Below are 16,033 nucleotides of genomic sequence, written 5' to 3' on the forward strand. Positions count from 1 at the left end.
AAAAACATTGCTGCAGTGGATGTATTATATTCTAACAACGCAAATACACCACCAGAGCAAAAAGACATGAAAATTAGCTACGCAAGCACTATAAAAAAAAGCCACCACCATAAATGATCCCCATCCACACATACAGAAACACACACACGTCAGGGCTACCACGGACATAAAATGAAACTTACCTCTCTGACTAGGCTTTTAAGGGTCCATATTAGGACCCCAATTCCATCACGACAGTGTTAAGTAAAAACAAAACAAAAAAAAAAGTGACAGAAATTAAAGAAGATGTGGCTACTGAGTGGCATGCAGTGGTCGGCAGGTTTAGAGATGTGAGCAACAGGTCAGTAAAAAGCAAGACATGGAATTATCTTTTAAATATGTCACTTTTTGACCCTGAACAAAGGCAGCGAGCATGCACACAGTGAGGGTGGGAAGATAAAGATAATGTAAAGTGAGAGAGAGATATTCCTGTGATCTGAAAACTCATTTATCAAAGTCTTAAATGCATTTATAACTACACAGATTAAAACATTTAAAATGCAGTTATTAGGTTTAGTTATTGGAGGCTTTGTGTTGCAACAAGTACATTTTTGACAGCAGTGATGAGATCTTCGTAAATCTTAATGTACATTTTCTGTATAATTTACAAACATTCAGGGGAACTGGCTTCATGTTTACTACAGGTAAGAAGCCTCAACAGAAGCTGGGTCTGATAAGTGGGACAGGAATCTCATCCTTAAAGTAAATCACAATAAATATAAGAACACATTCAGCATGTGAGATCACAGCAAATTAGTAACAATTATAAACTTGAGCTACCCATGTGGCCTTTATATCTACTGAATGCCTGTTTTACAAGAATATGTTAATTTATTCATACAAGCTATTTCGATCTCTTATATTCACCATTGCAATCATCCTATATGGAGTCTGAAGGTAAGAAATCCGTGCTCTTGCAGCATGGTGGTTTCTTCTGCATGTTTTAGGTCGTTTAATTCACATCACATATTTGTGATTTGCAGTAAATGAGCCGACACATACTTTAGGTTATATATTGTAGCCAATGATCTGACTTTGATTTCCTACACATGAACATGCCATCCAGAAAACATGATGGAAAGTTGCAGCATGGCTGCACAAACAAATAAAAAAGATCTGGGAGCAGTAAAATTGAAAAGTGGGAGTCTGGTTCTGGTTCGGGAAGCGTTTCCGCCAACATCTCATACCAGTAAACTGTTACTTTAAAATCATTTCCACGTAGTCATGTCAGCTGAAAAGCCCCCGAAAGCATCAACCTCCACTGCTGTGGAGAAGAGGCAAGTCGTGGGCGTAAATCAGAGCAAAATGCTTACATGTTTGCAGGTGTGATCAAAACACAGTAGCTAAATTCAGTCATTTTAGGTCGACTTAAGAGTCCAAATATGAACTCAGTTTGTCAATATTTAGTGCAAAGGATACATCCTCCAAAAACACAGATTAAACTTTTAAACACGTGGCAGTGATACCCAAAACTGCTCCTCCCTCCTTCCAACTTTACCTTCTTAAAAAGAAAATATGTATGAAATAAAGGAGCAGGAAATGTGGTATGGATGAAGTAATGTAAATAAAAACATAGCCTACTAGTTTCCACTAACTATCCCTAATCAAGCCCCTGCTGCCACATCTCTACTTCTTTCTGCTTCCGGCTTGCAGATTGCTCATCAGTGTTCACCAGGCTGTCCTAGGGGGATAGGGACAGAGAGGCAAAAAGGACAGAGTCACATCCAGACTCTGGGTATTGTAACACCCCCGGGCTTAGCTGAGATTCGGCAGAGCTAAATTTAGCACCGCAACCGTGGGATTTGTCCTCGATTTTAACTCTTAAATGTAGGTTGAGGCTAATGGATTCAAGTGTAAAGCTCAGAAAGAAATTTGAGTTGAGAAGGTAGATAATCTGAAACGGATCAAGCAAGATAACTGACTGCAATCATAATCTGGCAACAAAAGAAAAGAAATAAAAAAATAAATAAATTAAATCATCTTATACTGCATTCTCTGGTGACCAAGACTTTTACTTATTATTCAACACCTTAAGTCACTTTTTCCCCTCAATCAGATTATATTATGTGGTATATGTGCACCACTTTTAGGTTTAAATATACGTGACTCAAATACAAAGTATGTGATAGCGAAAGACAAAATGTCCTCTACACTGTGCCTTTATTTTTCACCAAGGTAGTAAATTTGTATGGAGCATCATTAGGGAGCCTTACAGAGGCACAGCCCCTCCAATCACTAAGGCTATAAAGAACTCTGAGTGAAGTTTGTCACGAATGGGAGGAGCGGTGCTTGCATGAATTAACATCTAAAGATGAGTGAAAGAGAAACACAAGGATGCATGGGACCATAAAACCCTATGAAGGTCAGCTGAGGCTCTGCTTATCCAAAAGACTGTATGTGCTCTGCATACAATTTGTTCAAATGTAGGGAAAAGGTTTGTGGGTAAAAAAAAATGACATTAGGACATGATGTAAACATACCTGTCACATTTGCTTAGTGTTGCAATAAATACTAAAGTCAAATGTTTAGCTAAAACTTTACCTAAACATCTTTACATCTTGTCCTATTTTTCTTGTTTGATAAAACAAAACCGCATGAAACTGTTAACAACCCTGTGCTGCAGCAGAGTGACTCCTGGTGTTAACACAAAAGGATCCCCACAGAAACCGTTTCCAGAGTGTGCTTCGGGTTCTTAGTTATTATTTAAGCTTGTTAAACACTTCATACTAAAATCAAAACAATCCATGTGAAGTCATTTTAATTATGTTTGAGTAAATAAAATTAAAATACTAAGCTTTCTCGCCATCTCCATTTCTCCCCGTACATGGAACTGTGACACTCACTTTGTCTTTTTGCGGATCTCTTCCACCAGCTGCTTGATATGATCCTCCATGAACTCGATTTTTTCCTGCTTTCGTGCTAAGGCCTTTTGCAGACGGACAATACGTTCCACAAGCACAGCCTTGTCCACCTCTGGGAAGCTGTCCACCACCATCACGGAAGGACCCGACTGGCTCTCTGGAGAGCGCTCTTCAACACCACTGTTCCCTCCGTGGCGTGCATTCAAGGAGCCTGGGGAATAAAAGGGACAACAACAGATTAACAAAATGCTTTATTGTAATGGTTATGTAACACCTTTCTGTGAGCTTCTGTTTTCCATAAACAAAAGCTCAAAAACACTTTGAATTTCTGTAATTTGCATTTTTAGAGGGACATCTTACGCTTTGAATATTATCAAAAAATATACAAAATATTAAAATTAAAGACCTTTTTTCCAGATATTAAATAAAGTGTTAAATACTAACCAACTCTCAGAGCAGTACCTGAGGAACTGGAGCGACTGCCCATACTGCTGGCATCCCGGTCACAGCCTCCATTCTCAACATGTTCCAGCCTCTTATGGGCTGGAGGGAAAAGAGAGCAAATTATAACATTTCTATAGGTGTTTTCAAACATGCATTGCACCCAGGAAATTATCCTTACTTATTCTAAAGAGACTGCACCCAAGAACACATTCATTCCTGACTTCCTACGGAGATTATCCAGCCAACTACCTTGCAAAAGGCCTGGTATATCAGCAAATGCGGCCATGTGTAAACCAAATACAACAACAAATACTCATTTATGGTTAGAGAGTGTGCATGCTGATAAGGGTTGCCGCTGCATATTCTGTTCTGTTGACCTTTCTACTCATTCACTGATATCATGCATACATCCAAATATGTGGTATTCATAAAAAAAAAAGTTAATGGGAGCCCTGATTATACTGTTTTTACACTACACACCACCCAGATATGCTATTTTCTGCTAATATCTTTACTGTAAAGCTGTAAGTTTAAAACAGCATCTGTGGAGGAAATTCTCCCTACGTTTTACTGTGTTCACGTATGAAACTGTCATTAGCCGCTTTCCCACCAACGGGTGCAGGACAGAGAGGGATCGGGATGCTTTTTTTTGCGTTTCCACATGAAAACTGGGAAGAGTACCCTAATATCTCAACCTGTCCTACTTTTTGGGACCCTTCTGTTTGGGTACCAATCTAACCAATCTGACCCAAAAGGGTGGAGCTTGACATCCTTCAAACTGTTGATTGGTTGGAGAAAAAAAAAAAAAAAGTCACTTCCTGTGTGACCTGCCATATAAAGAAAGCAGTAATGGCTCATTGTTTAGAGCAACATATTTTCTTTTTGTTGATTAAATCTCCGTCTAAAATGGCGTTACGAAACACCGGCAAGAAGAAAAAACACAAACTGTTGGATGACCAACATTCTCCTCCTTTTCTGAGTCATATTTTGGTTATACTTTAAGGAAGAAGTTGGCTTGTACTACTGAAATACTGACGGAAACTCACTGTGTAGCTAACATAAGATAGTTAATGTGTCCAAGGAGGTAACTTTATGTTAACAACTTGTGCATACAACCTAAAAGTGCCTAACTTTAAAAGCCTAAAAAGCCTTACAAGTAGTTTTCATGCCTAGAGAATCAGGTGAGATAATAGTTTGCTTGATTACATTTAAATTTAGCCTTTTTTAATTCAGCCTCTGACTGTACACTCCTTTTACAATCATTGTGATATTAAGTGACACAAACATCAGTGTGCTGCAAAGAATATCAGAAAACAACTAACCTTGTGTTAGTTGTTTTGTAAGGTCCTTAATATTAGCTGCTTGCTTCCTTTTCTGAGTCACCAGTTCATCTCTCAGCTCCTCTACTCTGGTTTTTAGTTTGGCCACCTCGGTCTGCAGTGCTGCCCGCTCCTCTTGCAGATCTTGCACCTCCTGCTGCCTCAGCACCTCTTCCTGTTTCAGCTGCCGCGACTGAAGGATTAATGGGATTGTAGATGAAAATTAGAGTGAAGATACACTAAGGGAGATTTGCACTGTTGGAAAATATTGATGTAATGGCTGTTTGTTCTTGAATATTACAAGGGGAGACGATGTTTTAGGTGAAACAGCTTACCATGAATTATTTGCTGCAATAATTGATCATTTGAGAAAAAAAAAAAAAAAAACCTGACCTTGTCATCTAGTAGCCTGCTGGTCTCTTCCAGCTTTGCTTGCAGCTCTGTGAAGCTGTTGTTAAGCTGATCCACCTGAGACTGTAGAGCATTGCTCTCCGACTGCAGCTGTGCGTTCTTGGTGCTCAGCTTCTCGGTGAAACCCAGTAACTCTGCTTCCCGCTCCCTGCTGCCTTGAACGTCACGCTGCAGGTCAGCCATCTGATTGGTCAGGCCATCTCCTTCCTCTTGAAGAGATGAAATCTCTTGCTTGTCACTATATATGGGCAAAGACATGAGAAATATTGAGCTTGAGACTATTATTACTGCATATTTTTACCCCGTGGGACTACTTGACTAGAACTAACTTCCGAGTAGAAATGTGTAACATGGATTCTCATATTTGTGAGTAACAAAGAAAACTCACTCATCTATTGGTTAATGCAGGATAACCTTTGTTTCCTGCACATATGAGCAAAACATGGAGCTGCATCATTCTTCCAAGTCTGACCTCGAGCCTTTTCTCCAGCTCAGAACTGCCTATCGAGAGCTGCATTTAAGGTGGACCAGAGTTTGGTTCTTTGAATCACATCAGAGTTGGTTTACACATTCACTCCTTCCAAAACTAAACTTCCTAAATGCCCCTAATATTCATTACACTGGTTTTAAACAGTAATTATTCATTTATGTGTGGACATTTAGATCTGTAAACACCTAAAAATACTTGGATTGTAATCACAGAGCCATAACATCTGGGCAATGGTCAAAATCTACAACCAAAAATCTGGTAGAAAATTATATTGCTTGTCAGCTGCTTAAAATGTTGGCACATGTGATGGAAAAACCATCCCGCTGCAACACAACAACCAGAGAACAGATAACAGGTTTTGCACCACCTAAATAAAAAGAAATAATTTACAATGGTTGAAAATGAGAAGAACATTGCCTCACTCTAACAAGTCATCTCCATATGGCCAGCAGAGGCACACACACACACACACAAACACACACTCTCAGCAACCTGAGTCCTGCCCTGTGTGCTATATATGTGTCCCTGGCCCATCTTTTAATGATCAAAGAGAAGAAGGAGAAAGGACAGACAAAAAGGGAACGAGAACTATAATACAACCTGCAAAGTTTTATCAGAATCCGTCTTATGACAAAGGTCATACAAGTACATTAGTTAAGAGCTTTGAAAAGTAGGTAAAAGTAAGTAAGTAGCAGGTTGCTACAACATTCATGCTTGGATTGATTTAAGCAGATGCCACTGCTTCATCTCTGATGGGAAAGTAATTTGATCAGACCTAGATGATTTCCAAACACGTGCTCATTTCAGCGAAAAATACTTTGTAGTACTAGAATCATTCCCATCAATTCAGTAATTAAAACTCAAGTGCCAGTCTTGAAAAGGCCTTAAAACGACAGCTTCAAGGCCTAGATGGAAGATGTTCAGGTTTTTTAATTAAATAGATTTAATACTTAGCAGACTGAAGATTAAAACATGCTTATTAAAAGGGAAACCAGAAACATCTGTTTGAACCAAACTGTATCCTTGGCTTGTTAATGTAAGTCACCCTTCTTAAGTGTTTGGTAGTGTGCAGCATGTCCAGGCTTTTACATCAAGTAATTTTCCCCTCATGATCCATGTGTGTGTCGTCATACCGTTGATGCTGCTCCTGAAGCGCAGTGACCTCTTCAAGCTTTTCTCTCTGGCGGCCAATCTCAGCTTTCTGCCGGTTTATGATCTCCCTGTATTTGGTCAGCTCGTCCTCCCATCTTGGACGCTCGTCCTCTAGACACTTTAACTAAGGAACAAGATACCCTCATTAAATGGAGAACATGCACCGCTGATGCACGCGGTTGTTCAAAAATTAATCTGCATGACAAACCTTGGTGCGAAGAGTTTCAAGCTCATCCATGCTTTCTTTGTAACTCTTCTTCAGGTCATCCAGCTCCTTGGCCTTCACACGATGAACCTGCATGATTAATTTAATTCTTATTTAGGTATGCATCCACTTTGTTTAGACTCTCCTAATGCACTCCACACTATGAAAAAGAAAAATAAAGTGCTAAAAGCTTGTCCTTGCTGCCAGACTGGGATTACTAAGACGTCTAGTTTTAGGTGTCAACTTTACAGCATAAGCAATTATGGGTTCAGATTTTTTTTTTTCTCTCATATTTTAAAACAAAGCCATTACTGGTGCTAGCACTGGTCAATTTTTCCAAAAAGCCATTAGTAGCCTTTGGTATCTAAGACAATAATAGCAGTAATGGAGATGCTGGTCATTTCTATTTCCTCCATTCATGCTTTCACAATTAATCTAAAATGAACTACTTAAAGAGTAATGGAAATTGTTTTGTTTGCATAATTTAAGACTAAGTTGCATCAACTCTTGAGCATAACTCACATGCTAAAATAAACACAAGCCTGGACCAATTTATTTATTAGCAGGGGAGTGTTGTCTGTCAAAAAGAAGGGCCATCCAAAAACCTGGCCTAGAAATAATAATAGGCGCACAGTGTCAGACTGGCAACCTGCTAAATATCAGTAATAGCACAATTAATTGGTTGACAGAGCAACTGAATCAGAGTTGAAGTTGGCTGCATATTTTTTGATGATGAAATTTATGTGAAAACATGTGATGAAGGAAAACAATCAAAATTCTAATTTAAGAAAAAGTAGTTAACACAGGATGATAGATTAAAGACTTGTAAAGGCCATGGGAAGCTGAACATCTTTCTAGAATGAATGTAAGAAATGGGTGATGTCTTCTGGGTTGTTGTTGAAACGCATAGCTGCATATTGATTATTTCTAGGCCATTTATTTTTAAAGTCTAACTCCCATTAGAGCGGCGCAGAGGAAAAAGCAGGCCATTGTATTTGGACTGAGTCCATGTGTGGTGATGTTTAAACATGTCTGCCTGTGGAGCTCAGGGGGTAGATGATGTTGACTCCAAATTAAAGCAACTACACATCTCAAAACAGGGGAAAACAGCTGAATAAAAATATGTTTTTTTATAAAGAGGTGACATCAACACCATCAATAAAAGGCTGGATAGTAGCAAACCAGAGCAAGATGTATGTATGTATGAGGACACACCTGTATTCCTGTTCATATTATCTTCTAGCAGAGTCGATCAAATAGATAAAAAGTAAACCAAATTTACATGAAAGTATGCGAACATAAAAATGAAAAGGGAATAATGCAAAACTACAGCAAGGATGGACAGATTTCTGTTTGTCTGTGTCAAAGCTGGACATTACCTCTAACTGGTCTGTTTGTTCTTGCTTGTGTTTCTCCAGCTCGCCTTTGGTCTCTCTCAGTTTAGCATCCAGCTCGTTGGATCGGAGCTCCTCTGATTCCTAAAGGAGAGACACACAAGAATAAAAGCTGAGGGAGAGAACGCATAGTAAAACGTGGGAACAAGGAAATGAAAAGACAATGACGGGGGTTTTATAGTTGAGTTGCTCATCTTTCTGTATTCTGACATGTGTGTTATATTGTAGAACTGTTGTCTGTTTGCTGTGATAAAAAGCTGCTGATGACAGAATACAGCAGCCCAAACTAATCTTTCTATAACAGTGGCAAAACTAACACAGCTCTTTACTACCATCATAAGGTACAAAGGAAAACTGCCACTCTCCTTCAGCATAAATCAGTCCTTTTAGGATATCAGTTTTGCTCAATAAAAGAGTGTTTTTTTATATATATTTTTTAAAAGGAAAATGACACAAACAGTCTCATCCACTGCTTGTGTACAAGCTAAATATCATTTTAAGATTAGGATTTTTATAAGTATATATATTGCCAACACAAATCCACACAGACATCCATTTCACAGATGAACCCAGACTTATCTTTTTGCACCTATGAGCAAAAATTATCCATCCACATGGCGGAACATCACAATATCACAAACCTGGTAGGTTCGGATCATATCCTGGCAATTCTTGCGGATCTGTTCGGTCTCCTCTTTGGCCTGAGCCAGCTTGGATGTTGTTTCTCTCAGTTTGTCTTTAGTTTCCTGAGCACAAATTAGCATTAAAAAATGGTTCTGCAGTTGTGAGCGTAAAACAGAGCATTCTAATTCAAAGAAATTCCAGCATTTAGCGATAACAAGGATTTTTAAACTGATTTATTGTGTCTGTTTTCTGGCACGTGTGTGCATAAATGTACATTCCTACCACAAACAGAAACATAAGAGAAACATTAAACCTCCGGCCCTCAGCAGCTACTGAGTATTTATTCAGTGTTTTGCAAAAGACATTTTCGTATATATTTTCGTATATGATGATGCAGGTTCATTACTGTACCTTTCTCATTCCATTTAACTTTGCCTCTAGATAACAAGCCACATTTCATTTAGTTGTTTTATTGGGTGTCTGCTGATAAAATTATTAACAAGAAGGGAGCAGTCATTTGTACAGATACATGCACCTTTGATTAATAGGCAAGGATTTTAGACAGAGGTCGTCTTATTTAGAGGAAATGTTTCAATGACAGGACCAATGTGAACACTGTAAATTAAAACTGCCGTGTAAAGAACACTGCATAATGCTTCTGTGTGCAGAAACTCTGCAGAAAAGGAATATTCCAGCATGAAAGTTTCTCAGAAAGAACATAAAACAAGAACTGTGACCTGGTCAAGATTACACTACATCAGAATAACATAGAATTTCTTCTGGATTTCACACAAAACTGCCCTTTTTCTGTTCTACTGAAACAATTCAAGATTTGAATCTCAATAATAAAAAGTTCCAATAAAGGATGCTTGTTATAGTTCATACACCTTAATGCAATTTTGATAGATTTAAATTATTTTTCAAGGGGGTGTACTCATTCCTCTGTATACAGAAAAGATGGAAAAAAACAAAGAAAGAAAGAAGCAGCATGTGGTCACATTACCTTATGAGCATCTGCTTCACTCTTCAGTTTGTTCTGGGCCCATTTGACTTTGATAAGATGGGAATTGATCTCCTCCTTCAACTTTTCCACTTCACGTGTAAATCTGCCAACCTCACCTTCCTGTGAACACAAAAGTAATGAGTAAAACAATCCAAAAGAAAACTAAAAAAAACTAACAGTGGTCAGAATGATTAGCTGATATATCTTGGCAGTGAAGAATATGCAATTAAAACTCAAATTAACAATAACTAGATACAGACTTTGCATCAGATACCACAGAATACATTTTTAGAAACTCTTAGATGCAGAAACACAAATGTAATCAATTTTTACAATAAAAGAAGTACTGGATGGGATATTTTTGTGCAATTCTTAATGTTAAGGAACAAATGTTTCAGTCACTATATGACCTAACGCACACTGCTTTACTTTACTTTTGTATTCGTGTACCAATAAGCATTACTTCTACCTTAGCATCATATAGCTGTTGCAGTCGTCCCTTCTCCTGAGCAAGCTGGTTTCCTCGGAGAGCCTGGCGGTCCACTTCTTTAACAGCTTCCCTCAGCCTCTTTTCCAAACCCTCCTTATCCCGCCTCAGGTCAAGGGCCTCTTTCTCCCCCCGCACATATTTCATCACCATGGCCTCCTTTTCTTGACGCGCCTCATCACACTTCTTGTTGACCTAGGAGGATTTTTTTTTTTGTCATGAGATAAGTTCATGTAATCTCCAACACTCAAGCCATTCACTAGTCTACTGTGATGGAGCCTTTGCTCAGGTCAATAAAGGGTTTTCTCTCCCTGCGTGCAGACAGGCAAAAATCAAGAATTTTATAGTGTTCAATTACCAGGTCGCTCACGTTCTACTATTAATCTTCATGCCTTGTCCTTCCTGGTGTCTATAAAAAGCATCCGTGGAGTCATGTGACACTCTGTCCTCTGACCAGTTGACTTCTGGACTGATGCCAATGGTTATATTGATGCAATGATGTGATACACAATCGGGAGTCTGCTAACTCACCACAATCTTCCTGTCAGGTTCATCGGATCTGTGCAGTTTAATGTGGCTTAAGTAAAAAAAACAGAAAACTATTTTTAGCAGAACGGTGGTGGTCGCATCATTACTTTCCCCTCTAGTATCACAGCTGTGTGACAATTTCTCACTCCAGTGAGATGATCATGTGCAACTTCTCAGTTTTTGGTATGATGGGTGAATGAGAAAGAAAAATACACAACTGTGTAAGAAATGGTGGATGTGGGTGTAACAAACAAACAATGAAAATAGCTCCAACTACCCTTTGGTTTTCAGAGATCTCAATCTTCAGTTTTCTGCTCACATGACATTAAAAAAAGACAAATGAACAATTATTTTGGACAGCTTCTATAAATTACCATAAGCAAGTGTTCTGAACCACAGAGCTGATTAAAACCAAGTTAGCATCTTAATACGAATGAGGAATTATAGAAGGGCTTAAAAGGGACAGTGTAAATCTAACGCGTATTTTTCACTGAACTGTGAAATTAAAAATTGTGAGGTGTGACAAAACTGTCAAGAGAAAAGTGGCTTAGATCGTTTCAACCAGGTGTGCAAACCCAGGATGAAAAATGTGCCTTTCTGCACTATTCGTTTAACAAGTGATTAAATTTGCAATAACAGGAGTTTGCTGTGCAGAGACCTTAAATGTTCAGCTGCTGGTTTTGTGCAAATATCCACAGATATTAGACACTGCAGTGTTTGTGATTTAAAAAACAAAACAATGCATCTGTAACTGCTCTGGGGTTTAAGAATCATAACAAAGGGATAAATTTGTTCCCCAAACTCTGCGTATCTCAGAGGACCCACCAGGGACAAGCCCAATCCAGAACCCATACTATAACAGAAAAGATCTGCATCCAACCTCTCAGTACCGACACCAAAACACATCCCACTTGTTACACAGAAATCACTGCATTCTTACAAGACTCTTTCCTTGACAGAAACTTGGGGTGTTGACATGTACGTAGGGGAAACCGAGGTAAACTGGCTGAGATTTGTGCTTCTGTTTTGTGAGGACATTGCACATGGTATGCCAAAAAACCCAAAGAGGTAAGAGAAAGACTAGCTGGTTGGTTTGGTTTACAGTACTTATGGTTAATTCAAGTTTAGTTTTTTACTAGTGTTTTCATTTGGACGGTGCTCTACTTATGTACATGTGGACTAGGCCACAGTAAATACAAATACACCTGACTGATTTGGTTTAATTTTTTTTCCATTAGCTGACCAGAATCACTGCTGCTCGTTTCTTTGAGGGACAACCGACAAGAAACCTTTGAAATGGGTGCATAATTAAACTGCATTGTGTTCTATTGTGATAACCATAGATACACGAAAGGAGCAAGACCAGACATGCAAAAAAGGTGAAAGACTGAGCTGTGCAACCAGCTTATCAAGGAGTTTAGGTCCCAGTCATACCTGTTCTATCCGGTAGGATGTCTCCCTCTGCATCTGCTGCAGGGCAGCCTTAGCTGTCTGCTCCTGGTGGATTAACTTATCTCGCGACTCTTTCAGCTCTTTCAGCAGCTCCTCCACCCTGCCCTCTAACTGCAAAAACAGAGTATACACAGGGTGAGCAATGCATTTGCCAATATGTAAGCCCAGACCACACCTGGGCCAACTTGTTACACAAGATGACGCCTAACACAAACCCATGGAGGCAAACTATATTTAGAAAACAGTGGAAGCAGTCGCCAGCTTGGGCAGTTCCTCAAATATGGCATTCTTTTATTGTAAAAAAAAAAAGTGACATCTCTGTGAAGATGAGCCTAAAATGATTAGGTTTGACAGCACCATCATCAATCTGACCATTTCACGTAAAACTGCCATTAGACATTAACGTTGTCAAACACATAAATCTACGGTTTGGAAGTAAAAAAACGGAGATCCATGGCTACACTGAGTGTATGTTATAAAAATCTCTTCTATACCCATTTGTTTTGACAGTCCTTAAACAAACTCTGTTACTCTGAAAGCATGAATTAATTACTGCTCTATCCATGTTTACAGCAATGCTACAGGAGGTCCTCTGAATAGAAAAGCACTTGTGTTTTGAAGCACTAGGTAGATGGTAAGCTTACATTAGAGACACCACAGAAAGGAATAAAAAATACAATAAATTAAAAATGATGCCTCCTGAATGCAAGTGATTGGGATTCAGTGCAATTGTCTCCTATCCTGGAGGCTGCTTTGTTTTACATCCTTAAATTACCAGCTATAAAAGGGCTAGAGTGCAAATTTAATTCAATTGGAGACTCATTGTGGCAGGTGCAGTTTAACAAGATTTGTCTTTTGCTTTGTCTCTTCACTTGCACAGCAGCCAATGCAGGCTAAACCTGTCAATACTTAAAATGACATCAATGGTGAGGGATAAAGAATTTTTACTAAGATGAAAAAATTGCAAAAATGCAAATATATATGATTTAGTGCCACTCAAGAGATTATAAATAAGTTGTCCGTGTAAGCTGCCACAGAACAGCGTCGTGTTTTGCCACAACTGTAACAAACCCCATCAGTACTCACAAACCTACAGGTGCGATATTATCACAATGAGCCAAGGTCGATTCTTAGCACACACAGGAAGTCAGACAAAACATTGTGGTGGAGTATTTCCTATGAGACAACACATGGTAAATAGATTTCCACTGTTTTAAACAGATATTAAAAATAGCTTAAAGAGACGAACATAACAGATAAAGTCCATTATTTTACCACATGCTTGCTTTGGACCAAGGTTCATTTAGAGCAGAGTTTGCTTCTGTAACAATCGGTGTCACATGAATCATAACAGCATGAAAAGATCATGGAAACTAAAAATGACCTTTTTAATGGTGGTCATGTGTTGCTTTTCTGTTTCTGCTCTCTTCTTCAGCTCTTCCTTCATGTTGTCTTTTTCTGAGCAGATCCCAAGAATCAGCTCCTGATGCCTCTTGTTCTCCTCGAGCAACCTATGCAAACAGATTTAGCATGCACACACACATTCACAATTAAGGTCAAGTCCATACAAAGTGCTGAGGAATTTAGACTATCGAGATAAAGGTGCTGTTAAGACCAATCTGGGTGGAACAATATGTGAATTATACTCAAAATACTTGGTGTTGCTACTAAAAACATTGTAAACAAAAAACTGCTCTCTTCTCTCTCTCAACATTTCCTACAAGTTAGTCATTATATAAAGGTTATGAACATTAGAAGCTTAAAAGGACAGTTGGCTGAGTACATGGGGGTCTTATTTCAACAGCATAAACACCAGTAACAAGGTGTACTTCAAGTTTTCTACAAAATAACAATTTACCTCTGAATAGCTTTCTCCTGCTGTGTATATTTGTACTGCACATGCTTCTCAAAGACCGCCATACAGTCCTCCTGGTTTGCAGGGAGTCCATTCACAGGTGGGCTCCCTTTTCTCTGGCCCCCTTCAGGCAGTTGACAATCAAAGAGCTCAGATTCTAGCTCATCCAGCAGCAGAGACTCTTGCGACAGTGAGCGGTGTATCTGAGAAATAAGCTTTCGGCTGCAGTCAGTGTCATAAGGGCTTGGCGAGGAATGTGAGGAGACCAAAATGTTGGCACTGGTTTGAGGGCTGGAAGCAGGCGAAGAGCTGACCGTGTCAGAGCTCGGAGTGGAGGGGCCATTAGAGATCCCAGAGGTCGTTGAAAGGTCGGTAGGTGAGTGTTTGGAACTTCTTTGGACAGAGGATGATAGAGTCTCAGCTGAACCATGATTGGCAACCTGGATTAATGGCTGCTCACAGTTGTTTGGAGCAGCTGCATCAAAAGTCAATGAGGTCTCTACTGTCGCTTCAAGAACAGAGGAAGAGCTTTCTACTACAGTTTTATGGATCGCCACAACGGAAGCAGCCTCATTTGAGAGACTAATTGGCGGCTTTTCATTTACACTGGAAACTATACTATTATACCTGGTTTCAGCGCCTGCCAGTTCACTCTCATGTAAATCTTCCTGACTACATGTTTGAGCTTCCTCCTCTGCACTGGAATCCGTCTCAACATCTGCTGTAGTCGTAATTAATTCATTGTCAAGCTGTAATTCATCTTTCACCTGACTGCATATTTCTGCTTCGTGTGTACTTTTTTGAAAAATTTGTTTCTCCTCTATGACATTAGATGTGCAGTTGTATTGCTGATCTTCTGAATGTGATCCCTCTGACACTGGCTTAACCTCTGATCCTTCCATCATCTGCGAATCTGCAGCAGGACCTGGCAGTTCAATGGTCCCTCACTTATTTAAATCTGGCACAGAGAGGAAGAAGCAAAGACAGACAAAAGAGAAAAAGATTAAATGGAAGCAGACCTGGATGTTGTGCCTTTCTGGTCAAAAGATACAACATTGTGGAGCCAGAAAAAACCCTGGCAATAAAAACTGTACGTCCTCAAGTTCATTTGTCAGTAAAAGGAACAGTTAAAGACGGCATGTTTTTGTAAACGCCGATGACGAGATTCAACAAGAAGGTGTGTGACTAAGAACGTCACAGCTAAGATTGGTATTCATGATTACTATCTAAACAGTTGCAAATCCCCTTATGATTTTTTTGTAAAGCCAACTCGCTAGAATCTTCCAAATATGCCAAAGTAAAAATCAAAAAACTTTATTTGTCCTAAATGTTTACGTTAACAACATTTCTGCTTGTTTATGATAGCTCCTTAGGGGCAATCCAGTACAGATTCGTTGGTTGTGATCAGGAAATAACTATTTACTGTCAAATTAGCTGCTGCAATAAATTATTCAATAGTCCTCCTCTGTTAATTTTACACAACTTGTAGTTTTGGATTAGTAGTGTTACTACCTTTAACCAACTCCTTTTCTTAGTAATCTGTTTCATCACCTCTTCTAGATGAAGAGAAACTACTAAGAATGAAGCAAAGTGACTGCCATAAGCTTGATTAATTGTGATCAAACTATTACATAACTGTGAAAGGTCTAAGTACACACGACCAGAGAAAGAAATACAAACTGGGTGGATTAGCTCTGAACAGCGGTAATTGTTTTGGAGACATAACTTTATCTTGATATAAACTAAAAGAAAAGTGATAAGCAACTATG

General features: G+C 39.0%; 1 protein-coding gene across 3 annotated transcripts in view; it reads right to left on the reverse strand.

The window, feature by feature from the left end:
- The window catches only part of ccdc186 (coiled-coil domain-containing protein 186), a 41,025-nt gene that overhangs the window by 23,919 nt on the left and 1,073 nt on the right, over positions 1–16,033 (reverse strand). For 2 of the 3 annotated variants that reach the window (XR_006008968.1, XM_041974520.1), the window contains exons 2-14: positions 14,268–15,222; positions 13,794–13,920; positions 12,392–12,520; positions 10,412–10,624; positions 9,943–10,062; positions 8,957–9,061; positions 8,301–8,399; positions 6,925–7,011; positions 6,698–6,840; positions 5,057–5,312; positions 4,667–4,856; positions 3,345–3,443; positions 2,883–3,111 (exon numbers count right to left, since the gene is read on the reverse strand). Coding sequence is in view for 2 of the 3 variants with exons in the window: in XM_041974520.1 (XP_041830454.1) it covers positions 2,883–3,111; positions 3,345–3,443; positions 4,667–4,856; positions 5,057–5,312; positions 6,698–6,840; positions 6,925–7,011; positions 8,301–8,399; positions 8,957–9,061; positions 9,943–10,062; positions 10,412–10,624; positions 12,392–12,520; positions 13,794–13,920; positions 14,268–15,169 (2,699 nt within the window). In the remaining variant the exon portion in view is untranslated. The remainder of the gene's footprint in view (positions 1–2,882; positions 3,112–3,344; positions 3,444–4,666; positions 4,857–5,056; positions 5,313–6,697; positions 6,841–6,924; positions 7,012–8,300; positions 8,400–8,956; positions 9,062–9,942; positions 10,063–10,411; positions 10,625–12,391; positions 12,521–13,793; positions 13,921–14,267; positions 15,223–16,033) is intronic. The other variant, XM_041974521.1, reaches the window with a different exon arrangement.

This window comes from Melanotaenia boesemani, chromosome 21 (assembly GCF_017639745.1).
Source record: "Melanotaenia boesemani isolate fMelBoe1 chromosome 21, fMelBoe1.pri, whole genome shotgun sequence".
In the NCBI taxonomy this organism is placed as follows: Eukaryota; Metazoa; Chordata; class Actinopteri; order Atheriniformes; family Melanotaeniidae; genus Melanotaenia; species Melanotaenia boesemani.